This window comes from Giraffa tippelskirchi, chromosome 11, assembly GCF_054371585.1.
Source record: "Giraffa tippelskirchi isolate mGirTip1 chromosome 11, T2T-mGirTip1v1.2.pri, whole genome shotgun sequence".
Classification (NCBI taxonomy): Eukaryota; Metazoa; Chordata; class Mammalia; order Artiodactyla; family Giraffidae; genus Giraffa; species Giraffa tippelskirchi.
The window spans coordinates 21,873,861-21,901,111 of NC_137285.1; the positions used below are offsets into that span (position 1 = coordinate 21,873,861).

At 41.4% G+C, this 27,251-nt stretch overlaps 1 protein-coding gene across 15 annotated transcripts in view; it reads left to right on the plus strand.

The window, feature by feature from the left end:
• The window catches only part of TMEM132B (transmembrane protein 132B), a 354,195-nt gene that overhangs the window by 293,663 nt on the left and 33,281 nt on the right, over positions 1-27,251 (plus strand). For all 15 annotated transcript variants that reach the window (XM_081540527.1, XM_081540522.1, XM_081540520.1 and 12 more), the window contains one exon: positions 26,815-26,958. In XM_081540527.1, coding sequence (XP_081396653.1) covers positions 26,815-26,958 — 144 coding nt within the window. The remainder of the gene's footprint in view (positions 1-26,814; positions 26,959-27,251) is intronic.

Consider the following 27,251-nt stretch of genomic DNA (forward strand, 5'->3'; position numbering starts at 1 on the left):
CATGCAAACATTTTTGCCTTTGTCAGATGGTATAATATTGGGCTTTTCCAAAAGAGGCCACTGGAGCAACAGGGCAAGATGTACTAGGGGACAGGGCTTTCTAACTACTGTATGGTCTTGTTTTCATCCCCTGTGGTACAGCTCCCAGCAGCATGCAAAGACCCTGTGATGCTCACTGTCCAGGGAGTTTCACTGACTCACAGGTGGGTGATTTCCTGCTCACCTACTGGGAACCACCTTACCCATGGCACTCAGTACAATCTCCACCAGCCAGTGGACTGCAGCCACATCCTCTGCAGTGTCTGAATCTCAGCCTCGGAGACTTGGGGAGGGGGTGCTCTTCATGTTTTATCCTTTCTTGGACACCCTCCCTCAGATCTAGAGCTGGTCTCTAGGGCTGACATCTGCCTTCTTATGTTCTCTAGAGTTCTTTTCTTTTAGTTACCCACCTTTCGTTAGTTAGAAATTCCCATCTGGGAGGGAAATTTGAGGGAAAATAGATACAAGAATTTGCATGGCTGAGTCCTCTTGCTGTTCACTTGAAACTATCACAACATTGTTAACAGGCTATGTGCAGGCATGCTAAGTCGCTTCAGTCATGTTCGACTCTTTCCAACCCCACGGACTGTAGCCAGCCAGAGTCCTCTCTCCCTGGGGATTCTCCAGGCAAGAATACTGGGGTGGGTTGCCATGCCCTCCTCCAGGGGATCTTCCCGACCCAGGGATCAAACCTATGTCTCTTATGTCTCCTGCAATGGCAGAGGGTTCTTTACCACTAGCACCATTAGGAAGCACCCTAACAGGCTATACTCTGATATAAAATAAAAAGTTAAAAAAAGAGAAATTTCCATCTTAAATTTTTCCTGATCAAATGACTGATGTGGTTTCTGTCTCCTGACTGGACTCTGACTGATATATTACTATATATGGTTAAGTATTAACATCAAGGTTTCCCAGGTGGCTCAGTGGGGAAGAATCCAGTCCACCTGCCAGGGCAGGGAACATGGGTTCAGTCCCTAGGTTGGGAAGATCCCCTGGAAGAGGGCACAACAACCCACTCCACTGTTCTTGCCTGGGAATTCCCTTGGACAGAGGAGCCTGGTGGGCTACAGTCCATGGGATCGCAAAGAGTTGGATATGACTAAACAGCAACAACAACATTAACATCAAGACATTAATTTTTATTTCCCACAACCAATTCTTATTTGATTGATCATGTTTAAATATGTTTCCCCAGGATCCTTTCAGGCTACCTTTTCAGTGAATGAAAGCATGATTATCTTAAAGCTTTACTAGAGTATAACATACACCAAAAACTAATCACATCATTTCTTTTTCATGTGCGTGATGGTTTAGACTGAAGATTCTTACTCTTTTAGTTTCGAAATCACATGGGGAGCTAGTTTTTTAAATTACTTATTTGTGTGTGCTCAGTTGCTTCAGTCATGTTCAACTCTTTGCAATCTCTATGCACTGTAGCCCATGAGTCTCCTCTGTCCATGGGATTCTCTAGGCAAGAATACTGGAGTGGGTAGCCATTCCCTTCTCCAGGGGATCTTCCCGACCCAGGGATCAAACCCACGTCTCTTATGACACTTGTATTGACAGGCAGGTTCTTTACCACTAATGCTACCTGGGAAACCCCCCAAATTTTTTATTAAAGTTTTTTTTTTTTTGGCTGCGCTGGGTCTTTGTTGCTGCACAAGGGCTTCTCTTTTGCAGAGCACAGGCTGTAGGGGACGTGGGCTCAGTAGTCATTAACGCACAAGCTTAGTTGCCCTGTGGCATGTGAAATCTTTCTGGACCAGCTATCAAACCCATGCCCCTGCATTGGCATGTGGATTCTTAACCACTGGACCACCAGGGAAGCCCAGGGAGCTAATTTAAAATATGGATTCTTAGGCCTCACACCTAGAGGCTGAGTTATTCTGATTTATCCTTATATGGCCTTTCTGTGTATATTTTCCACCCTTAATCCTTAAAACCATCCTGTTAAATGCCTTGATCTCATTTTACTGCTTTGTGGCTCAGAGATGTATCTTGTAGGCAGATGAAGGGTTGGGTTGGGGTCAGAAACTAAGCCCCAGGTTTTTGATCCAACAGCGTATTTCCTTTCCACTAAACTGCTTTACTAGCACAGAATGAAACCTTTTTTCTGTGTCTTTCATATAAGTGATGAGGAAATTGAGTCAGGCAAATAATTTCACTTTTCACAGTATTTTTCCTCATCGAAGAGAATTCATGAAACAGAGACACTTATAAAGAAGAAAATAAAATCATCTTTTCTCCCCATTGCCTAGAGGTGTGTTGTGACACATCTAATTCTTGTTTCTTTTCTGTGCATCTATGTAGTCTTTAACAACAGAGGATCATATTTTACTTTTTACCCTTTCTATTTTTTAAAAAAATTTTATAGTTGGACTGGTTTGCTTTTGTTGTGTCATAAAATTCCCTAGAATTCAGTGGCTTAAAACCACAGTCATTTAGGGTCACTCATGTAGTGGCTGGACAGCTGTGGTGATTGGGCTTGGGGGTGACAGTTCAGCTGGGGTGGTTGCAGGGGGTACCTCTGGGCCACGTGTCCCATCCTTTTGCTGGGACCAGCCTAACTCTGTTCTTTTCATGGCCACAATGGACACATAAGAAGGCAAGCAGACTTAGCCATAAAAAGAGTGAAATAATGCCATTTGCTGCAACATGCATGGACTTAGAGATTATCATACTAAATGAAGTAAAAAGACAAAAGACAAAAGACAAATACCATAAGATATCGCTTCTATGTGCAATCTATAATACGACATAAATGAACTTACCTACAAAACAGAAATGGATTCACAGACTTCAAAAACACACTTGTGGTTGCCGGGGGGAGGAGAGGTGGGGAGGGATAGATTGGGAGTTTGGGATTAGCAGATGCAAATTGGTATATAGAGGATGGATAAACAACTAGGTTCTACTGTATAGCACAGGGAACTATATTCAATATCATGTGATAAAGCATAGTGGAGAAGAATATGAAAAAGAATGTATGTATGTAAGACTGAACCACTTTGCTGTACAGCAGAAATTAACACAACATTGCAAATCAATGATACTTCAATAAAATCAGTAATGAAATAGAGGACAAGCAGAAATAAATGCAGTGCTTTGCAGCCTGGGCTGAGAATTGGAACACTGTTGCTTCTGCCTCCTTGCCACAAGAGGACAAATGATTTTCTTTTCTGCCTCTCGCTCCAGTCTCCTACATGTAAAGGAGAAATAACCTCTCAATTTCTCGTGAATTCCTCTCAGTAATAGCTCCTGTCACTTTGCATTATCTATGTATACTCAAGCTCATTTAAAACACCATCTGATAAAATAACCTGTATAATTTTCTTCACAGATGACTATGAGCAAAAAAATAATGATTCCTTTATTAGATCATAGCACTCTATTTGATGCGGGCTCTAAGCTCCTGATGAAAATGTTGAATAGCTTCAACTTCCCACAGAAATGGAAATGAAGAGAAGAATCCAGTCTGGGTTAAAGCCAGTGACTGGAACTCTGGAGGTTCAGTGGTCTTCTGGGAGGACTGGATTTTTTTTCTCAGCAGAGATGGAGAGAGGGGTCATTTAGACTGAGATTTGATGAGGGCAAATGTGGCCCCACCTTTTGTCTGGCTCCTTTTTTAAAAAAACATTATTTTATTTGGCTGTGCTAGACCTTAGTAGTGACGTGTGGGATCTTTGATCTTCGTTGTGGGACCCAAGAGTTTTAGTTACAACATGTACTCTTAGTTGCGGCATGTGGGATCTAGTTCCCTGACCAGGGATCAAACCCAGACCCCTTGCATTGGGAGCTCAAAGTCTTAGCCACTGAACCACCAGGAAAGTCCTTCGCTCCTTTTTTAAAAAATTGCTTCATGTTGTCAGTGTATTTCTGATCTCTAGTCCTGAGAGAGCAGGGTCCCTGAGGCTCCTGCTGTGATGTAATCTCATTGTAAGAAAACCAAAAGGAACACGTCCAAAAACTACCTCATCAAGCTCCCAGGCCCTTCCTTGTGCTTGTAGAGACCCCACGAGATGGGCCTCCTTCCCTTTTCTCAGCTTCCTTTTCTTGAAATGGCACTACTTTATTTCTCTATAAGGTTCTCTGTACCTGTTTCTTGGACAATGGTTTAACCTCAGATTGTAGATAAGCTTCTAGATCAGTGGCTTTGTTGCTTCATTTAATTTCATGCTATTTGAAATCCTTTTCTGTGGTTTTTGAGTCTGAAATGTATCAGGCGATGGAAATAACTGGATTTCCTGGGGTGTGATGGGCACACCTTTCTGTGAGAGGTTGGGAGAGGGGCATGTGGTGATCCGGCTGCAGAAGAGGATTCAGGCTCTACTCCTGCCGAGTGGCTTCCCAGCCTGAGCATGCTCAGGACTGCAAGTAAGGTTGTCCAGGTTGCATACTGCTCAAGGGCATGGCCACAGCCAGGTCATCCACACCCCAGACATTGCAGAGTTGGGAATTAAGTAGGACAGTTGTATAGCAGATGGCAGTAAAGTGCCTCGCTCTAACAAATTCGGTATATTATCATAATTTTCTGAGGGATGGATGAGGTACCATCTTTTAATTTGCATCAAGCTCTCTGTAGATTAACAATAGCTTTTTTGCACTGAATGTTTTTTTAGGGAATGTATTATTTCCTGCAATTATCCAGACTCGTCATTCATTCAACACTTGTTTCTCAGTTGTGTCCGATTCTTTGTGACCGAATGAACTGTAGCCCACCGGGCTCCTCTGTCCATGGGGATTCTCCAGGCAAGAATACTGGAGTGGGTTGCCATGCCCTTCTCCAGGGAATCTTCCCAACCCAGGGATCGAACCCAGGTCTCCTGCATTGCAGGCAGATTCTTTACCATCTGAGCCACCAGGGAAGCCCAGGAATACTGGAGTGGGTAGCCTCTCCCTTCTCCAGGGGATCTTCCCAACCCAGGAATCGAACCGGGGTCTCCTGCATTGCAGGTGGGTTCTTTACCAGCTGAGCTACCAGGGAAGCCCCAGTCAACACTTAACAAATATTAAATAAGCATCTATTATATGTCAGCCCCAGGACAAGGCCTGTGGGATGCAATGAAGAGTGAAAGGAGCAGAAAGCGTCGTCCTTCCATCCTAACCAGGAAGTCACTTGTGAAACAACCAAGGACATACTTGATTATGTGATCACAGTTGTGGCAGGTGCTGTAATGGGCAAGTCTGGGGTGTTGTTACAAGAGCATATAATGGATGGGGGTGAGCAGATCTGCTGAGGGCCCAGGGGAGGCCCTGAAGGTTGATGAGGACCATGGTAGCATGGGAGGTTGGACAGTGTGGGGGAGGGGAGGGTCTGTAGAAGGAAAGGTGAAGGCTGAAGGCTTCCTAGAGACACATCCCAATGAGTAAGGTGAGTGTACATAGGGCATGAACAGCAGGTTAAATAAAACCAAATAACATAAGGAGAAAATGATTTTCTTTCAGTTCTCTTTTAACCTTTGATTAGGTCAAGAACTGAGTCTCACTTGGATTCTACTATTTTTTAACAATTCTTTAGGAATTTGCTCATTTTTACTAGGAAAACAGCGAGTCTTTTGCCAAAGCCCTGAACAGCAACAGTATCCAAATGTCATTTAATAATAGTGTTTTGTTTTAATTATAGGTAGCCCTGGCTTGGGAGAAGGCATGCATTGGAGAAGGAAATGGCAACCCACTCCAGTGTTCTTGCCTGGAGAATCCCAGGGACAGCGGAGCCTGGTGGGCTTCTGTCTGTGGGGTCTCACAGAGTCCGACACGACTGAAGCGATGCAGCAGCAGCAGCAGCAGCCCTGGCTTTGCATGGTGGTGTCAGACCACATCTATGACCCAGCAGACCGAAACCATGCAAAGCAATCTTACTGATCAATGGGAGAAATTGTGTTTGTTTTGTGACCTTTAAAAAGTTTTGTCAGAACATTAAAAACACTGTCATTGTTGATTAGAAAATATATAGGGAAATGAAAAAAGACAGTAAAAGTAATATTGATTTGGTACATTGGTAATTTAAACAGCAGCAACATTGAGAAGGTGTTTTATTTCTTTGTATAAAACTTATCAAGAGCAGTTTGAGCAGCGTTTATCTTCTCATTGTTTGACTTAGGATTTGAAGAGAGCATCTTTTCCATGCTTTGACAGATTGTCACACTCATTAGGTCTTAAATCAGCTTCTCACATTTTATCCTTTGCACTTTCAATGTTATGAAAGATCTCTGAGATTTCTTTAATGTAGGATTGGTTGGCTGGTGTCATTTCCTCTGTGGCATCTTTGATCTCTTTGTTACAACTACTTTTTTTCATTTATGTTGATATTCACCTTTATTAAGCTCCTCTAACTGCATAACTCTAGTTTCTTTACTCTGACAGTGTCAACATTGCCCCCATCACCCAGGTATTTCTTCTATGATTCCATCCACATTTTATTTTCATTTTACTTTCAGCATCAATGCTTTTCATTTCTGTGTTGCACTTTGATCTCTGTTGATCCATCCCACCTTTTGATGATCCATTTTGGCAGGGGGTCTTATCACTGAGAGACAAGGAAACAGCACAGTTTCATACTTTGCTGTCTGGGTATGAACAGAATAACAGATGTACAGTTATCAGTCACCAACAGACTGTGAAGTAATTGATGTAATTGGTCACTCATCATGATATCCATCTGTTTATTTATGTAGTGATTTGTGAGCTGAAGAGCTGACAAATTTTAAAGAGCTGGTTAGAAGTTTGTACTTGGTACATTTACTCACGTGAATAGAGGAGATCTTGGTAACTGAAAAATGAACCGTGTTTTAGGGGAGATTCAGGTTATTTAACTAAACTGTGGTAACTGACATCTGTGCATAGTGGAACTTTGCAAAGCGAGGACTACCTGTTTTTTAGGTTTGAGGTACAGTGGATATACAATATTGTATAAGTTTCAGATGTACAACATAGTAATTCCCACAATTTTAAAGGTTATATGCCAGCTCTGAATATTTAGTTTTGTTTCTTTTTACCTGTTGCATGTAATGCTGACCCTTTCCATTTATGTTACAGAAAACATCTTTTTTAAAAATTCCATGATATCACTTATATTTGGAATCTAAAATATGACACAAATGAACTAATCTACAAAACAGAAACAAATTCACAGGTGTAGAAAACAGACTTGTGGTTGTGGGGAAGGGAGGTGAGAAAGGGATGGATTGAGAGTTTGGGATTAGCAGATGCCAACTATTATATGTAGGCTGAATAAACCACAAGGTCCTACTGTATAGCACAGGGAACTGTATTCAATAGCCTGTGATTAACCGCAATGGAAAAATATGAAAAAGAATATATATATATATATATATATATATATATATATACATATGAATTGCTTTGCTGTGCACCAGAAACTAACACAACATTGATTGTAAATCAACTATACTTCAATAAAATAAATTTAAAAAGAAAACACCTTTTAAAAATATGATTAAGTAAAAATCCTATAAAATGTGAATTGAGTCAAAGAAATATTGACTACAGCACATGATGATGGCAAACATTTAAGGGCTATGCATGAAGGACCATAGTTTGGGGAATGCTGCTTGGGTACCGGTGGCTGAATACAGGAGTGGTTGTGGTCTCTAAGGCAATGTCTCAAGGAATACGGATGACTTTCTCTACTCTCTTCCCCAAATACCACCTACAGGGCTGTCCTGGGCATATCTCGATCCTGGTTCCTGGTGTCCCTTCCTGCAAATTGCAAGATATAAGAATAAAGCCACAAAGAAACATGAAATTATTCTATGCATATTTCTTTGTAATATCATGATTTATCCCTAGGCCGATTTATAGAGACCCCAAACATTTTTCCTCCTTAATAGCCGCATAATAGTTCATAGGATGGGCATCATTTGTTTAATCAGTCTTCTTTTGTTAGACATTCAGGTTGTTTTCGTTTCCTTCCACTCCCCCCCCCTTTCTCTCTCTCCCTCTTTCTTTCCTTCCTTCCTTTCTTTCTCACCTTACATTTTTGCACTACAAGCAGTAGTGCAACAAATAACTTTTTACAGATCTTTATTACTGGGATTGCTGAATCAAAGAACTGTGGATTGTTAATTATAAATGATATTTCCAGGCTCATATCCCCATCAGCAGCACGTGAAAGGATCTGTTGTGTCTCTTCTTTGCCAACACCATATATTTTCATTCTTGACAATGTTGGCAACATGATTGGGGGGTGGAAGAGTTAATTTCTTAGGTATCTAGCAAGTTCAGTGTTCTGCGGTTTCCTCACTGGAAAATTCAGACATCTTGTTTGGAGAAGGAAATGGCAACCCACTCCAGTGTTCTTGCCTGGAGAATCCTAGGGATGGGGGAGCCTGAGGGGCTGCCGTCTATGGGGTCGTACAGAGTTGGACACGACTGAAGCGACTTAGCAGCAGCAGCACATGTCAAAATGGGGTTGATTGTTTACCATTACAGAAAGTTTCTTTCCTTTGAAAAAGGATTTGGGCTTTGTTCCTTAAAAAGCCATTGTTTTGATGTTGTCAAACATTTGTCAACACATGCTTTGAAGCATTTAACTTAAGTGTGTGTGAAGAAAAAAGGAGTGCTTGAGAAGATAATTGTGAAGATATAAGACATTGAGTTGAATTGTTATCCATCTCAGTCTTTTTGGATGAGCAGAATCATTCCTGTTACAATTAGGAACTTCCCCTTTGAGCAATTCCATGGACAAAGTCTTAGGGGAAGGAGGCATAATAGTCAATTTCACTGACAAAAAGATGCATGCAGCAATTGAGGAAAATAAGCATTTGAGATCCCTATCTGCAACCTTTATATCATCCTGCTGAGGTTATGGAATCCAGTCTTCATATTTGGAATCCTCTTTATTTTAAAGCCTGTAGGCACTCAGTAACAAAGCTTCAAAATACATAAAGCAAAAACTTTTATAACTGAGAGAATAAATAAATAAATCTGCAATTATAGTTGGAGGTTTTAACCCTTTTCCCTCAGTAATTGCTAGAACCAGTAAGCAGACACTCAGTAATTGGGATCTTGAGAAAATAAATCATTTATCCAAGTCCATTCAGGAAGTGGAAGGTCCAGAATTCCAGGTCAAGAAAGACCTCACAGTACTCTCTTAACTACAGTGCTACACTGCAAATATACCCATTCTCTTACTGAAATAAATAATTACAAAAGTGCCCCAGTAGAAATATCACCCCAGAAGAGAAGGCATAGGTTCCTGTTCTGGGAAGATTTCATAACCAGTTCTGAGACCTTGGGCAGGCCAGGTGCCCTCTTGGAGACTCAGTTTCCTCCTCTGTATGATGGAAATGGTCCTAACTTCCCTGCTTACCTCCCAGGGAAGCTGTGAATCTCTTGACGTAAAGGTGGTGTGAATGGCATGGGTGCTATGGAAGTGAAGTCACAATTACTTTCAGGGGAGGGAAATGTCAAGTGTAATTAGGAGAAAAAATTGATTAGAGCCCACTGTGCAGTAACCCCAGGGCTCTGTTATGGATGAGAGTGTTGGTTTGGTCTCTAATTGAGACTGATGTCCTAAGTGAGGATCCCTCTCTTCATTAGGCAGTAACTGTATTTAGGCCAGTACTGACTACATTGTTTCAGAGTTTACCTGCAAATGATAAGAGAGGGGAGCATGTGGTTGGCTCCATTTGTGAGAAGCCACTGAAAAGGACTTCATTTCCTGCCACCTTCTTACACACGACACAAGGAAGTCAGTCTCAATTCAGAGGCATGAAATGAAGTTTACAACAGAGTCTGTAAAGGCTTTGGATCAGCCAGGAGACTGCTGTTTACTAGTTATAGAAGCCTGATCTGATTGGACCAGCCAGGGATCATGTGCCAATCCTTGAACCAATGGTTGGGGCAGGAGAAATGCCAGATGGTGATTGGCTGTAGACTGGGTCCCAGGATGTGTTTCTGGAAGGAGAGGTCCATCAGCCCTTTGGGAAGAACAGAAGCTGAGAGGGGTCAGTGGTCAAGTTCCTAGAATGGAAGAGAATCAGAGGTGACTTGGGGACCAGTGCTATGGCATGGCCAGTATTCCTCTTCCTGGAATAAAAAGTCACTCTGTTCTGTCTCTCTTTGGGGTTTCGATGGCACTTCAAAAATAATTTCCAAAATCCATTATGACATATCAATGTAGGAATTAGATTACCTCTGGGCTTCAGTGAACATTACATGTTCTAAATTACTGGGCTCAGTAACTGTCTCTTTGCTTAAGTCATGCTTCACCCACCTTCCCAATATCAAAAACAGCTCCTTAATTGAGTGTCAAGTAAAGGCATAGATTTTTTTTCTTTGTCTGGTAATAAGATAAGCTCAAATCAAATACTGAAAACTGCTTGTCTAGGGAACCCATTTCAAAAGGAATTGAGAAGAATTTATATGCGCAAGCAAGTCTGAAGGAAATTGCTGCCTTTTGAACAACTAAACAACAAAACAAACAAAAATTCATAACTATGCTTATTTTTCTTTTCTGGAGAAGACAGGCAAAGCCACCAGCCACTTCATTATTCACACTATTTGGTCACTTTCTGCTCTTGCGTGACCTGAGCACAGTGTTATATAACAGCATCTCAGAACTTCCATCCACTTAGACCTTGTGTCCCAGCCAGTGAAGTGTGTGCATTGACAACACTGGTGTGGAAAGTGACTTTATTTCTTTTTATATTTATTTATCTATTAGGTGTCATCGGATCTTAGTTGTGGCACATGAGATCTTCGTTGCCTCATGTGGGATCTTTAATTGCTGTGCACCAGATTCTCTAGTTGTGGTGCTTGGCCTCAGTGGTTGTGACACGTGGGCCTTATTGCTCTGCAGCGTGTGAAATCTTAGTTCCCTGATAAGGGATTGAACCTGAGTCTCCTGCACCGCACAGTGGAAAGTTGTTTTCTGGGGACAGCTAAGTTAATACTTCTCTCTCTTAGAAATGTCCCAGCATTGTTTTCTGATTCTTTGAAAGCAAAAATGAAACTTTTTGATCTTCTAGGGTGTGTGTACTGAATATGATGATTCCTGCTTAGAGGTAAGAGGGTGTAGGCAATAGACAATTGCTTGTTTTGCAATTTGAATTTATTATGAAAGTGGGAAAAAACCCACCCTACTGGTTTTCCCAAAGTAGTGAGGGATTTGTTTGTTAAAGAATGAGAAAGTTTGAGCTTTTCTCAATAGAGGTGAGGGCCAGAGTTTTGTCATTGTTTTCCTTGTAACATAAAGGCTGGGGCTGGTCACCTTATTTTCTACACTCAACAGTACAACAAGAGACAAGCCAGGTAGTGGATTGAGCAGTATCTCCCAAAAAGATATGTCCAGGTTCTGACCACGCCCCCATACCTGTTATTGTGACCTTATTTGTAAATAGGGTTTTTGCATATGTAATTAAGTCAAGCATCTCAAGAAGAGATTATCTTGGCCGCTAAATTCAGAAACCAATGTTCTTATGGGAAAAAAAAAGAGCAAGATTTAAGGCACACAGATTCAGAGAAGAAACATAGAACAAATGGCCATGTGAAGATGGAGGCAGAGATTAGAGTGATGCTACCACAAGCCAAGGGGTGCCTAGAGCTGCCCAGAGCTGGAAGAGGTAAGGAAGAGTCCTGCCCTAGAGCCTTGGAGGGAGTGTAGCCCTGCCAAAATGTTGATTTCAGACTTCTGATTGATAGGTCTGTGAAAGAATTAATTTCTGCTATTTTAAGTTATCAGGTTTGTGGTAGTTTGTTATGGCAGCGCTAGAAAACAAATACAAGCCCAGTATGGTCTTAAAGATTCAGGCAAAGAGACAAGGCACCTGGATTTGATATAACGCAACTAGGAAAGCAAAAATAGGTTTGCAGCCAGCAGTTGCATTAATTTGAGTCCTGGGGCACTAATTCGTAAATGCTGGGGCAACACTTCAGAGTGACTTTGAATTTTAATATAGTAAGCTGCTTGTTTTACATGTTAATCTTAATACATTTACATAGGGAAAGGTGGTGAATAATTTATCAAATAGATTGAAAGAATGGCTTCTATCCTGACATCACACGTTTCCTCTTGTCAGGTTCAGTGTGGAAAATACAGAGAATAGGATGTAATTTTCATTGAGTTCTTTCAGCCTTTAGAAATTCTAAAGTGCTTTGAGAAAAAAATGTGGGTTTTTGGGTCATGTTTGCCTATGATGACATGGGGCTTCTCTTCTTTACAGACAGAGTTCATGAAAATTTCTTAGATAAGTTCTTCCAAAGTGAGTTTTCATTCTTGATAGGAGGACTCAGGGTTAAAGTGCCTATAAAATTATTCATATGTTGTCTTTCCAAGGAGGTGACCTTCTGCTTTATGCTTCCCCCAAGTCATCCTGTGTAGACTAGAGTTCTGGTAAATACTAAATAAATCAGTATTTATTAAGTTGGTTCAAACATCTGTAATGATTTCAGGCTGATGCCAGACTCTGAGCATTCAAAACACACACAAAAGCACATCCAAGAGACAGCCATGCGAACTAGGAAACTGTGCTTGAAGAAGAGGCATTTATAAGGCACTATTGGGACATATTTGAGGAAACAGTTAATTTTTACAGTGAACTATCATCAGGGGAGGCTTTGCATAGGAGACAACTTTTTGTTGTTGTTCAGTCACTAAGTCGTGTCTGACTCTTTGCAGCCCCATGCACTGCAGCACATCATGCATCCCTGTCCTTCACTATCTGCTGGAGTTTCCTCAAACTCATGTCCATTGAGTCAATGATGCCATCCAACCACCTCATCCTCTTTCACCCTCTTCTCCTCCTGCCTTCAATCTTTCCCAGCATCAAGGGTTTTTTCAGTGAGTTGGCTCTTCATATCAGGTGGCCAAATTATTGGAACTTCAGCTTCAGCATCAGTCCTTCCAGTGAATATTCAGGATTTTTCTGGAGAGTCTTCTCTAGCATGAAGAGGATGCATTTATAAGACACTATTGGGACATGTTTGAGGAATCAGCTATTTTTTATGGGGGACTGTCGTCTGGGGAGGCTTTGCATAGGAGACAACTCTTTGGTAGGGTATTGAAGGAAGAGTGAAGTTTCTCCATGAAAAAAAAAAAAGATGGAAGTAATAAAACCAATAACTAGGCTTCACTGAGCAGCTACCAAGGGCCAGGCAGTGTTCCAAGTGTTTTAAATGTGTTACATTAATTAAGCCTTATGGCTACTTTCTGAAGCATAGGTACAGTTATTGACCACCTTTTACAGATAAAGAAACTGAATCTGAGTGAGTTTCAATGACTTTCCCAGGGACATAGGTCAGATGGGGAGCAGGGGGTCTGGCTCCCCAGCCTAGCTTGGAACCATTATGCCACACTGGGTAGAAGGGAGAAATGTGGGAAAAGGGGAAGTTGGTAACCTCATGAGTGAGTTGTTAAGGAGAGTGTATGAGTTTTATCCACCTAAAGACAGTATGTGACCTGTGACCAGCTGCTGCACTATGAGGAACTTCCTGGACCTTGGACTTTGGTTCTTTCACAGAGTAGGATCAGCAGTGGACTGACCATTGGAAAACGGACCCAGATGAATCCTCTCTCATTCCTTCCCTTTTCTTCTAACAACTGTTTGTTGAATAAAAATAAATACCAGGGATGCAGCAGTGAGCAATCAGAAAATGAAATCTAGTTTTTTGCTGTGTTTTTTGAGGGATAAAGTGTATGTTTAGTAAAACTCATTTTATAATTTGCTAGGTTTTAGGAGTAACTAGGTCACCACCATCACAATGAAGAGATGGGACATTTCCATCAGCCCCCAAAGTTCCTTGTTGTCTTTCTGTAACCAATTTTCTCCCTACCACATCTTTGGTGACTGCTGGTCTACCTTCTATCACTATGATTTTGCCTTTTTATTCCCCCAGAGTTTTAAGTTAGTAGAGTCATACAGTATATATGACTTTTTTTATTGTTTTGCAGTTCATCCACATTTTCACGTGTATCAGTGGTTTGTTGCTGAATATTATTCTATCATATGGCTATACCATAATCTGTTTATCCATTCCCCAGTTAATGGATATGTGACTTGTTTCCGGCTTTTGGCTCTTATGAATAAATCTTCTGTGTTGCTGTAGGGTGTAAGTTTTTATTTACCTTGGGCAAGCACTCAATAGTCATTCCATTGTCTTTTAACTTTAATATTTTCTGTGTATAATCCCCCCACCTCATATTCATAACTCCATTTTCACAATTTCTGAGTCTTTTGCTTTTGATTGATTTTCCTCCTGGTTGCCTGATACGTCTTAAAAAATATTTTTTTATTTGATTTTTGGCTGCACTGGGTCTTCCTTGCTGCACATGGGCTTTCTCTGGTTGCAGTGAGTGGGAGCTACTCTTTGTTGCTGTGTGCAGGCTTCTCATTGTGGTGGCTTCCTTTGTGGAGCACAGACTCTAGCTGCAGGGGCTTCAGTAGTTGCAGCTTGTGGGCTCTTGAGGACAGGCTCAGTAGTGTGGTACATGCGCTTAGTTGCTCCGGGGCATGTGGAATCTTCACGAGCCAGGGATCAAACCTGTGTCCCCTGCATTGGTGGACGGATTCTTATCCACTGCCCCACCAGGGAAGTCCTACTTGATACCTTTTGATTTCCTTCCATACATGGTGACTTTTATCTTGTTGAGTGCTGGGTCTTGCTACATTCTTTTAAATGGTGCCGACTTTGTTCTGGCATGTGGTTAAGTTTCTTTCTTTCTTTTTTTTTTAAATAAATAACTTGGGAAACATGGCTCTTTTTTAAAAAAAAAATACTATTTATTTATTTATTTTTGACTGCGCTGGATCTTCATTGCTGTGCGAGCATTTCTTTAGTTGTGGTGCATGGGTTTTTCATTGCAATAGCCTCTCTTGTTTCAGAGCACAGGCTCTAGGACACGTGGGCTTCAGTAGTTGTGGCTCCTGGGCTCTAGAGCACAGGCTCAATAATTGTGGCGCACAGGCCTGGTTGCTCCAAGGCATGTGGAATCTTCCTGGATTAGGGATTGAACCCATGTCTTCTGCATTGACAGGTGGGTTCTTTACCACTGAGCCACCAGGGAAACCCAGTTAAGTTTCTTGCAGATAAATTTGATTCATTTGAGGCTGCCTTAAAGCTTTGTTAGGGAAGGTCAAGAGCAGCCTTTACTTGGGTGCTTTAGCCCTACTATCTTGGCTTGACCCTTCTAAGCATTCTGTCCAGTGCCTCTTATACTGCAAGCTCTCCAGTCTGGCTGGTGGGGACGTGGACTCTTTTCATCTCCATGTGAGTTCTGAAATTGTTCAGTTTACTGCTTTCTGAAATTTTCTCCTTGGCCTTGCATGCACAGATGAGTACAATCAGCCTTCTATATTTGCAGGTTCCATGTTCCTGGATTCAACCAACCTCAAATGGAAAATATTTGGAAAAAAATTTCAGAAATTTCCAGAAAGCAAAACTTGAATTTGCTGCACATCAGCAACTGTTTACATAGCACTTACATTGTATTGAGTATTATAAGTAATCTGGAGATGATTTAATGTCCATGAGAAGATGTTGATAGGCAAAGACTCTGCTATTTTATGTAAGAGACTTGAACATCCACAGATTTTGGTACTCTGGGGAGGGGAGATGCTGTAACCAATCCCCTATGGATCCTAAGGGACGATGGAGTGAGTCAGAGACCCCAGGGCCCCCCTAAAGATCTCAAGGATTCTTTCTCTGTACAGCAGCCCCTTCTCTCTGATAATCTGCCTCACAAATTCTAGTTGCTTCAACCTCTCTGAACTCTAATTTCTGTTAGCTCAGTGAAACTGTAGAGTTTTATTTGAATTTATCTTCCTATGATAATCAAGGGACTCACCTTATTTTTTTAAAAAAACTACTGCCCACTTTCCACTTTCTAATTGACAGTTGTTTTATGTATTTTATCTGATTTTCTAGTTTCAGCAGATGGAGCAATTTTGGGTCATAAGTGGAAACAAGCCCAGGAATTAAGCTTTAATGAATGAGGTTGGTCATAAGCAAGTAAAGGAGTTAAAACATTTCCAATTTGTGGTACTTTCTATAAAATAAAATAATGTGTAGAAATAGTGCAGGGGAGAGAAGAGTCAAAAAAGACCCTCCCTCTGAGTATTAATGAGACAGAACATGTGAAGTGCTCAGCATTCTACTGACATGGAGTGTTTTATGATTTTCATATTGTTATTATTCTATTTTTGTGGTTCATATTAAAATTTATTTATGTGTTTACTTCTTTTTATTTTTAATTAATGTATATATATTTTGTGTGAGAAGGAAATGGCAACCCACTCCAGTACCCTTGCCTGGACAATCCCATGGGCAGAGGAGCCTGGTAGGCTACAGTCCTTGGGGTCTCAAAGAGTCAACACACGACTGAGCGACTTCACTTTCATTTTGTGTTGTTAGTTCAAATGTACAGCACAGTCGATTCAGTTTACATATATGTAAACAGATTTTTTCAGATTTTTTTTTTTGCCTTATAGGTCTCTCCTTGTTCTATATATTGGGTCCGTGTTGTTGATATTATTCTTACTAAGCAAATAACACAGTGGATAAGGGTGCAGACTCGAGAGTGAGGCTTTCTGGGGTTTAGTAGTATAATCTCTATAGTATAATGAGATGCTTACTCTATTAGTCAAAAATGTAGTAGTAGGAATTCGACTGTATTTTTTTGTGCCTTTGCATTTTCATCTGTAAAATGGAGATGAGAGTTCCTTCTCACAGATTTGCTCTGTGAATTAAACAAGCAGAAATATGTAAGGTACACATGTTACCAAGTCCAAGCTCATACTGCTCGCCACATGACAGGTCAATAAATAGAGAGATGAGTTGTTGGGGCAAAGCATAGAGACTTTGTCCACAAAGTCAGCAGACTGAGAAGATGGTGAATGAGAGTCCCGAAGAATCAAATTACCCGAGTTAAAATTCAGGCTTCTATTATACTAAAAAGTGAGGAGGTGTGGTTGGTCTTCGCAAATTTCTTGGTGTCAGAATCTTTTGGAGTTTTTGTTTTTGGCCATACCGTGAAGCACGTGGGATCTTAGTTCCCTGATTAGGGATTGAACCCATGCTCCCTGCATTGGGAGTATGGAGTCTTAACCACTAGACTACCAGGAAAGTCCCAACACTAAGCTTTACCTCGGGAACAGTTTTTCTCACTAGTGCCGTCAGATCTGGTTTCAATTTTAATTGAATAGATGTCATTTACTTGCTGGGTCTCTGGCAAATGGAAGTTGTGTTAAATTTTAATGTAGCTCAAGTTGGATGAGAAGGTCCCCCCATGCCCCAGACAACAAAGAAACACTATTTACATGTTACAGTTATAATTAAGGAAGTGCTAACAGTTAAGTAGAGGAATGAATTGGAGAAAACACATATAATTACTATTCAGTGTTGGAGCTGAGGGGTGTGAGTAAACAGGACCCTCCTGAACTGGGGGAACAGAAGGAGCAGGGAAGCCTGAGGGTGGAGCTCCATCTCTGCGCTGTCCCTCTCCCTGCCTGCTCCTCACATCGTCTCTAGGACTGTCTCTGTGTCTCCGAGCTTCCTGTGTGCTGTCACACCCTGTATGCCTGGCTTTTTCAGACTTAGGTGTTTTCTTTGTCTTCTCTCTCTCTCTCTTACTCTCTGTTTTGCTCTGTTCCAAAGCTGTGTATTCTCTTTGACTCTCACATCTTTGGAAGGTTTCAGCTACATTTGCGATCTTACAGCGCCCCAGGCAATGCAGGGGGTCACAGCAAGAAAAGAAACCTGCTCCCCATCCCATGGAGTTTAGTCATGTCCTGGCTTTAATGATTCAGTCCCCATTCCCTGTAGAACCTCCCTCCCTACACGAAGATGTAAGGATTCCCCCACTGGTATCCTGTTGTGTCAGACCTGGAGATGAACATGACTGTGAGACCCACTGCACAAACCATTTTCCCTGTATGTGGCCCCTAATCATGTACATTAAGTAGCATTTTCCGCCTCATGCTCTTGGTTGCCTAGTGTAATGAGGTTGCCCTGGCCATTGGGTGATGCCTGATAGAAGCTCCTTCCAAATAGTTTCAGCCTCTTCCCTCAAAGCTCCCACCCAGGAGATGCCTGGAGAGTGTTTTCACAGACACACATTTTATTGACCCTCTCTGAGTGCTATCCTGTTTGAGATAACTATCCTCGTGTTATTCAGGGATTCACGAAGAGCTGGGTTTTGAAATCACTTACTGCTTTGTGGATAATAAATGATCAGAATCCAAAAATAGCCATCAAGAGAGGAAGAACTGGGCTGATTTCCGAGTTATATAATACAACAGTGGGATTGAAAACCATCCTTTCAATTGGAGCCAACATCTTGCTTGTCTCTGAGCAAAGTTTACACCTGTCTTGCTGTTTTAGGTGTCAGTAGTCGAGGTGTCTGAACACAGAATAGGCTCAGAGTCCTGTTTAGAGACTGGCATCCCTGTGCCAGGGACCAGAGGATGCAAAAGTGTGACTCAGAACTTTGCAAGCTGGGGGACAGGCCGGAATGGAACATTCTGGAAGCCACACATGGTCATGGCTTGGGGCTTTGGGGCTACTTGGTGGTTTCTACTAAAATGTAATCTTCACATTTATATAACATCTTTTGATAAGTTTTAAAGTCAAAGCCTTTAAAAATCCATCTTATATCCTTAAAGCTTTTGAGTGAGGCCAAAAAATGGATTGTTAGCTCCATCCTACAGGTGAGGGGCTGGGAGGAGAGCTGACAAGGGCCTGGGCAGCGGGCTTTGGTTCATATCCCTAGCTGGGTTGCTCAGCAGAAGAGTGATTCTGGCCAAACTGAGGAACGCTTTCCAGTGGTCATGTATGGATGTGGGAGTTGGACTATAAAGAAAGCTGAGCACTGAAGAACTGATGCTTTTGAACTGTGGTGTTGGAGAAGACTCTTGAGAGTCCCTTGGACTGCAAGGAGATCCAACCAGTCCATCCTAAAGGAAATCAGTCCTGAATATTCATTAGAAGGACTGATGCTGAAACTGAAACTCCAATACTTTGGCCACCTGATGAGAAAAACTGACTCATCTGAAAAGACCCTGATGCTGGGAAAGATTGAAGGCAGGAGGAGAAGGGGACGACAGAGGATGAGATGGTTGAATGGCATCACCGACTCAATGGACATAAGTTTGAGTAAACTCCGGGAGTTGGTGATGGACAGGGAGGCCTGGTGTGCTGCAGTCCATGGGGTCACAAAGAGTTGGACACAACTGAGTGACTGCACTGAACTAAACTGAGCTTCTAGCTTTGGTTTCCCTGTCTGTAAAATGAGAATGAAAATAGTAATCCTTCAATAGGGATATTTGAGGATTAAATGAGATTAGTAAGAGCAATTAGTACTTATCAAATGTTTATGATGTACCAGATACTACTCTGTACTGCTGTTTTGTTATTAGATGTTAATTCACATTATACTATGTTTATTGTAATTATCCATTATTATGAATAGGTAATGCATGTAAATCATTTATCACAGTGCTGGGACTTCCCTGGTGATCCCGTGCTTGAGAATCTGCCTTCCAATGCAGGGGACAAGGGTTCAATCCCTGTTCAGGGAACTAAGATTCCACTTGCCACAACTAAGACCCAATGCAGCCAAAAAAAAAAAAAGATATTAAAAAAACTTTCCCGTGAGTCTGAATAAATGCATTTTCCAAATACTCTCACCAAAATTCCTCAAATATTAACATTTTCTTTACACAAACACACATTATTACTGTTTTCATGAAATGTTTGAGAGTTGTACACATGTTGATTCTTTATCTGTATACACTTCAGTGTGAATTTTCCCCAAACTCTTTTATGAATAGAGTAAAATGATCAAAATCAGGAAATTAATATTAATACTAAGAACTATGTGGTCCCCAGACCTTATTCAAATTTCATCGATTGTCCCACCAACATTTATTAAAGTAAAATGCTCGTATTTTTTTCTGTTTGGGGATCTGATCTAGGATCACATATACCTTTGTTGTGTCTCTTATTTTGCTTTAATATGAAAGTTTCTCAGTCTTTGTCTTTCAGGCTATGATATACTTGAAATATACAGACCAGCTATTTTGTACAATGCTCCATAATTTGCATTTGTCTGCTGTTTCTTCATTATTAGAGTCACCTTTTTTGTGGAGAGGAGAACATTCAGAAAATGTTGCTTCCTCTTCAGGACATATGATGTCTCTTTATCTGATTAGTAGTGATGTTATCTTTGATCACGTGGATAATGTGATGTATCTAACTTTTGGTACCACAAAGTTACTGTTTTTCTCTTTGAAATGAATAAGTCTCTTGCACAGAGGTACATTGACACTCTACAAATATCCTCTCTCTTATCATACTTTTAATCATTAGTAGCATCAATAGTGATTCCTACAATCATAGTAATAAATGGTGGTTGCCTGATGGTGTATTCTAATTTCATCATTCTTTTTTACATGTATTAGTTGGAATTTTACCCTATGGGTGAGGTGTTCTTTCTTCTCTGTTTGTTTGTTTTTATCAGTATGAATTCAATAGCTTTTTACATATTCAGTTCAGTTCAGTTCAGTCGCTCAGTCGTATCCGACTCTTTGCGACCCCATGAATCGCAGCACGCCAGGCCTCCCTGTCCATCACCAACTCCCGGAGTCTACCCAAACCCATGTCCATCGAGTCAGTGATGCCATCCAGCCATCTCATCCTCTGTCGTCCCCTTCTCCTTCTGCCCCCAGTCCTTCCCAGCATCAGGGTCTTTTTCAATGAGTCAACCCTTCGCATGAGGTGGCCAAAGTATTGGAGTTTCAGCTTCAACATCAGTCCTTCCAATGAACACCCAGGATTGATCTCCTTTAGGATGGACTGGTTGGATTTCCTTGCATTCCAAGGGACTCTCAAGAGTCTTCTCCAACACCACAGTTCAAAAGCATCAATTCTTCGGTGCTCAGCTTTCTTCACCGTCCAACTCGCACATCCATACATGACTACTGGAAAAACCATAGCCTTGACTAGACGGACCTTTGTTGGCAAAGCAATGTCTCTGCTTTTAAATATGCTATCTAGGTTGGTCATAACCTTCCTTCCAAGGAGTAAGCGTCTTTTAATTTCATGGCTGCAATCACCATCAGCAGTGATTTTGGAGCCCAAAAAAATAAAGTCTGACACTGTTTCCACTGTTTCCCCATCTATTTGCCATGAAGTGATGGGACCAGATGCCATGATCTTAGTTTTCTGAACGTTGAGCTTTAAGCCAACTTTTTCACTCTCCTCTTTCACTTTCATCAGGAGGCTCTTTAGTTTTTCTTTACTTTCTGCCATAAGGGTGGTGTCATCTGCATATCTGAGGTTATTGATATTTCTCCCGACAATCTTGATTCCAGCTTGTGTTTCTTCCAGCCCAGCATTTCTCATGATGTACTCTGCATATAAGTTAAATAAGCAGAGTGACAATATACAGCCTTGACATACTCCTTTCCCTATTTGGAACCAGTCTGTTGTTCCATGTCCAGTTCTAACTGTTGCTTCCTGACCTGCACACAGGTTTCTCAAGAGGCAGGTCAGGTGGTCTGGCATTCCCATCTCTTTCAGAATTTCCCACAGTTTATTGTGATCCACACAGTCAAAGGCTTTGTCATAGTCAATAAAGCAGAAATAGATGTTTTTCTGGAACTCTCTTGCTTTTTCGATGATCCATCGGATGTTGGCAATTTGATCTCTGGTTCCTCTGCCTTTTCTAAAACCAACTTGAACATCTGGAATTTCACGGTGCACATATTGCTGAAGCTTGGCTTGGAGAATTTTGAGCATTACTTTACTAGCGTGTGAGATTAGTGCAACTGTGCGGTAGTTTGAGCATTCTTTGGCATTGCCTTTCTTTGGGATTGGAATGAAAACTGACCTTTTCCAGTCCTGTGGCCACTGCTGAGTTTTCCAGATTTGCTGGCATATTGAGTGCAGCACTTTCACAGCATCATCTTTCAGGATTACATATAATATATATTAAGTTATATTATTACGATTAGCAATTACAATTACTTGTAGTGTTATAAAATTGTTCCAGATTGGCCACTGGAAGCTTTTCAAGCTGTCTTCCTGGGTCCTTTGATACTTGTTTTGATCACTTTATTACCTTCTAGGTGGACAATATATTTTAGGCTCATTGTCTGGGTACTTTCTGACCCTCAGTCCTAGAATCACCCGTTTCTCTGAGGAGCTATTTCCTTTCTTGAAGAATCGTGTTTAGAACTAAACTCTGGGTCTAGGTGTACTGACTATTAAGCTATCATTGTCTGTATCTAAGTTCTCTCAGCGAACGAAACTAGAAAAACCATATACATACACATACCTACATTTACACCCATATAAACATACCTACACCTGCATTCCCCCAGGAGTTCATGCTGGTATTTCTAATTCTGACTCATGTCCACACAGTTCACTCTTCTTTCCATTTTTAAACTCAGCTTCTCTAGCAATGAGAAACCTGGCTCTCATTATCCAACATACATTGCTCCATCCTAGAGTACACTAAAATAGTTTTGGAATTGCTAAACCATACTGCTGTGGAAAACAAACCTAACTAGAATTCAGTATGTGTTTACAGTTATTTTTATCTTTAGTCTGAGAGTATATAGTCAGAATAATGTGCTGAAAAGTTATATACAACTCCCAGATTTTCATAGCTGAAAACAATGGAGTTTTATTCTTTAAAAAAAAATTAGTGAGATGAGACGCTTTCAGAAAGCATTAGATGTTTTCATAAGCCCATCAACTTTTCCTTGAGATTTACACAAAAATTCTGTTTCAATATGTATATATGTGTTGGGGGAGTGTGTAATTTCCTTGGTTCTGTCTCGTCAGAACAAAAATTTGAAGTGATGGACCACCGTTAAAGCCCTCGCACAGGCCGTGTCACAGCTCTTGGACATATCAGTGTTACAGCTCCATGTTGCAGCTCAGTTTTATTTAGAAAATAAAGGAAAATACATCCTTGAGGCATGAGGGCATGCCAACCCAAAAGACGCAAAGAGAAGAGAGAGACCCCTGGTCCTTTGGCTCCTTTTTTATATGTTTTTTTCTCCTCCCCCTGGGCCTGCCCTATGTAAATTGGGCTAGCCAGGAGTGCCGTTTGTTCTACCTGAGGTCCTCACTCAGGTCCTTGGACCTTCCTTTGTTCTATTTTTGCAGGCTTTCCCTTCCTTGTCTTTTAGCCACCGCCATTCTGGACTCCTTTTTCCTATTCTAACTACCTAACATGTGGATAAGAAAATTTTTTTATTGAAGTATGATTGATTTACAATATTATGTTAGTTTCAGATGTTTAGCAAAGTGATTCAATTATACATATATGTTTTCAGATTTTTTTCCATTGTAGGTTATTATAATATAAGATATTAAATATATGTGACATCATATGGTATTTGTCTTTCTCTCTCTGACCTCCCTATGTATGACAATCTCTAGGTCCATCTATGTCGTTGCTACCCTTCCCTAGGTTTGTTGTAGTTGTTGTTGTGTGTAGTAGTTGTGGTAGTAGTTTGTTTAGTGACTTTTGTGAAAATATTCTGTAAAGTTTCTATTCTTTGTTGCATGTGGCCACTGAATTCTTTGTTTAGCTTGGTGGTCAGCCAATGATTAGACAGAGATTTCCTTAGGCATCTGGAATCAAAGTGTCACAATCTTTACCAAGGGCCTCTTTTTTAAAAATTTTATTTATTTTTTGATTTTTGGTCACACCGCATGGCATGTGGGAGTTTAATTCCCTAGCAGGAATTGATCTCGCACCCCTTGCATTGGAAGGCAGAGTCTTAACCACTGGACCACCAGGAAAATCCCACAAGGATCTCTTTGAATATGTTGGGACACACTTTCAATCCTCAGTCAGGCATTAGACAGCTCTGCCTTAGCTTTCACTTCTTGCTTCTCTATAATGTCAAAATCAACCAGCGGCAAGAGCTGAGAGCCTTCTCAGGTCTTCCTGGGCATGCACACAGCCCTAAGTATAAGCATGGTCTTACAGATTCCCCAGAATATGTGTTAGCATTTCAGAGCCCCTCTGGCAATTCTATTCCTCATCTTTTCTTATTAAACTTTTTGATGAGTCTATTGTTTGTCACAACTGTTATCCACTGCTTCAGGCAGCTAGCTATGAAATTAACTAATTGCCTGTAATTGCTTTAAACAAATACCTTTAGTAAAAAGCTTTCCGCAGGGAATGAACTCAGAGTCAGGTCAGATACAAAAAGCTGTGCAAATGAAATTTTTTAGGAAATACCAGACAAGTCAGGTAATGGCAATTCTTTGGGAATGAGGTTTTGAAAGATCTCCATCCCTTATCTGCTCTCTTTCGTGGCTTTCAGATAGTGGTATTTTTCTGTGAAAGTGAGCTGTCATTTTTCAAAGCTACTACTGAGCTGGACAGTAGGGAATGGGAGTAAATCAAGTTAAAATGCCACAAAATTCTGTTTTTACCAAGATTCAGCCATTTTTCTTGAATAAATGCTCTCTTGGCTGCACAAGCCTTTGTTTTATTTCTAGAGTTCTGAAAAAGTGGATTTTTATTTTTTTGGCCAATTTTTTAATTTCTTTCACAGAGGACCTTTCACGTGTTCTTCCTTTGCCATTTTTATAGATGCCACACTAATATGCCATGTTAATGGAAACTTATCTTCATAAAGGAATATAAATATGCTCTCAAGACATAAAACTTAGAGCTGGCACAAATAGGAACAGAATGAAAGAGTTGCATTTTGATAGATGGTGAATTTTTAGCAATCTCTGGCACCAGGGGATGATTTAAATGTAATATTTAACAAGACAAATTGCTTTCTCATTGTTCCAGAGGCAGGTAGGAACTGCCTTTGGGATTTTTGAAAGGCTCTTTGTTGGTGGACACTGGAAAACATGGTTGCAAAAATCTCAGCCACACATGAGAAAGCTAAAGAAGGAAATGTGGTTGCAAATGTATTTGAAATAAAAGCAACAAGCTCTGAAGATTGGTTGTGATTTGTTATGAAACATAAAGTCACCTCCCTTGAAACTCAGTTTGGGAAAATTATTATAGTGTCTTTAAAGGCTGTGAGCTTCTTCAGGGTAGAGACTGATATTTATTTTTGTTGTTTCTCTTTCCCTAGAGCCCAACATGGCATCTAATCTCTTGTGTACTAGTCAAGACTTTCAGTTGCAAGTGATTAAAACCCAATTAACACTGGCTTAAGTAAAACAGTTTATTTTGTATCTCTGAATTTCCAAAAATAACAAGCACAGATGTAGCCAGATTCAGGAACCGAGAAATCTTTCCCAGGAATCTGTTTCTTTTTCTTACTGTTGTCTCTGATTTCCTTTGGGTTTCAACCTTGAATCAGTCTTTGTGGACATGGGGCTAGAATACCTTGATGGACCACATTTGGTTCATCTGCTCATTTTTGAAGGCTGATTTAATGGCGTGGGTCAGCACCATCCAAGTCATATTCATTGATATGAGAGCGGGACCCTTGGGGAGCTCACAACCTAATGAGTAGCCAGAGATTAAAACGTAAACACAAAATGAATATACAGTGACAGCTGTGGTTATTACCATGCAGGACAGACTAGATGCTGTGACAGATGATAATACAGTGCTAGCTCATATTGTAGCTGGCAGAAAAGCCCCGTTTCTCCAAAGAGGTGGACATATATGCTGAGATCTGAAGGATGGAAGGAACAGCGAGTCGTGTTTGGGGTTGGAGAGCTCTGCGAATGTAAGGGCAGAAGGCATGAACGAGGTTTACTCTTGGAAGAACAGGAAAGACTTCTGTGAGGTTTGACTGTGATGACGGACAGCAGGAAGGGGGCAAGAGCGAGCTAGGGAGGTGGGTGAGGGTCAGGTCCCTACACATCCGTGAGTTTGGACTTCATCTTAAGAACCCTAGGATGCTTTCAAAGAGCTTTAATCTAGGAGAGAAAGAATCTGAATTCTACTGAAGCTTTAAAAAAAAGATTATTTCCGACTGCTGTGAAGACTGTGGACACAGGAAGGTCAGTTAGGGGCCAGTGGTAGTTAACTGAGTGGGGGATTATCCTTCCACGGAGGAATTGATCCTAGGGTTGACAGGATATTGACAGATGGTGGGAGGGAACTTCCCTGGTGGTCCAGTGGTTGAGAATCTGCCTGCTAATGCAGAGGACAGGTTGGATCCTGGCTGGGGAACTAAGATCCCATCTGAGGCTGCGCAACTAAAACCCCATCTGAGGCTGGGCAACTAAAACCCCAGTCCACCACAGTTACTGAGCCTGAGTGCCCCACAACTAGAGAAGCCCCCTCACCACCAGTGCCACTGCAATTTAAAAAAGGAAAAAAAAAAAGAATTTGACAGATGGGAGATGAGTTAGGAAGATAGAACCTACGAAATTTTGAGGGACGCTGGAGGAGAAGAGAAATTAACATGGTGTTGGTTTCACAATACCTGAGCTTGGCTGGGAAATTCCTGGGGGTGCTTAGCGGTTTGAGGAAAGACGGTGTTGGTGGTCAGCTTAGGAGTGTGGAGGCTTACAATCTGCCTCCAGTTCTTTCTGCTCTGTGTGCTGCTGTCTTTCCTAATTTGAAACTAAAATGAAGGCTCTGTTCACCATGTGAATAAGCTCTGAAAATGCGGCATCGTTTACCAGAGATTTGGCCAGTATCAAAAAGGACGCTTGCGCTGTGTGTGAGGGGTGCCTGGAGATCACAGACAATTTTTTAAATTGAAGAGCAACTACTAAGGTAGGAGATAGCTTGATGGTCCCTCTTCCTGGGACTCACGGGCATGCCAGTGGCTGACATGAGGCCTCTTCTCTCTCGCTCAGGACTCGGAGGTTCTGAACACGGCCATTCTCACTGGAAAGGTTGTTTCAGTTCCCGTCAAGGTGGTGGCAGTTCAAGAGGATGGTTCGGTGGTGGACGTGTCAGAGGCTGTGGAATGCAGGTCTGCGGATGAAGACGTCATCAAGGTACAACGGGTTTTACTTCCAGATGCCCGGGCGTTGGTCCTTTCCTTCCCGTTCTGTCATACGGCTGCTCTGAGCATCCCAGGCTCCCAAGGGCAGAGCCTGGATGGGGTTGCTGAGGAGGGAGTGATGGGGGTGCTGATGGGGAGCAATGGGAGTGCTGATGGGGAGCGATGGGGCTGCTGATGGAAAGAGATGGAGTGCTGATGGGGAGCAATGGGGGTGCTGATGGGGAGTGATGGGGTGCTGATGGAGAGTTATGGGGTGCTGATGGGGAGCGATGGGGATGCTGAGGA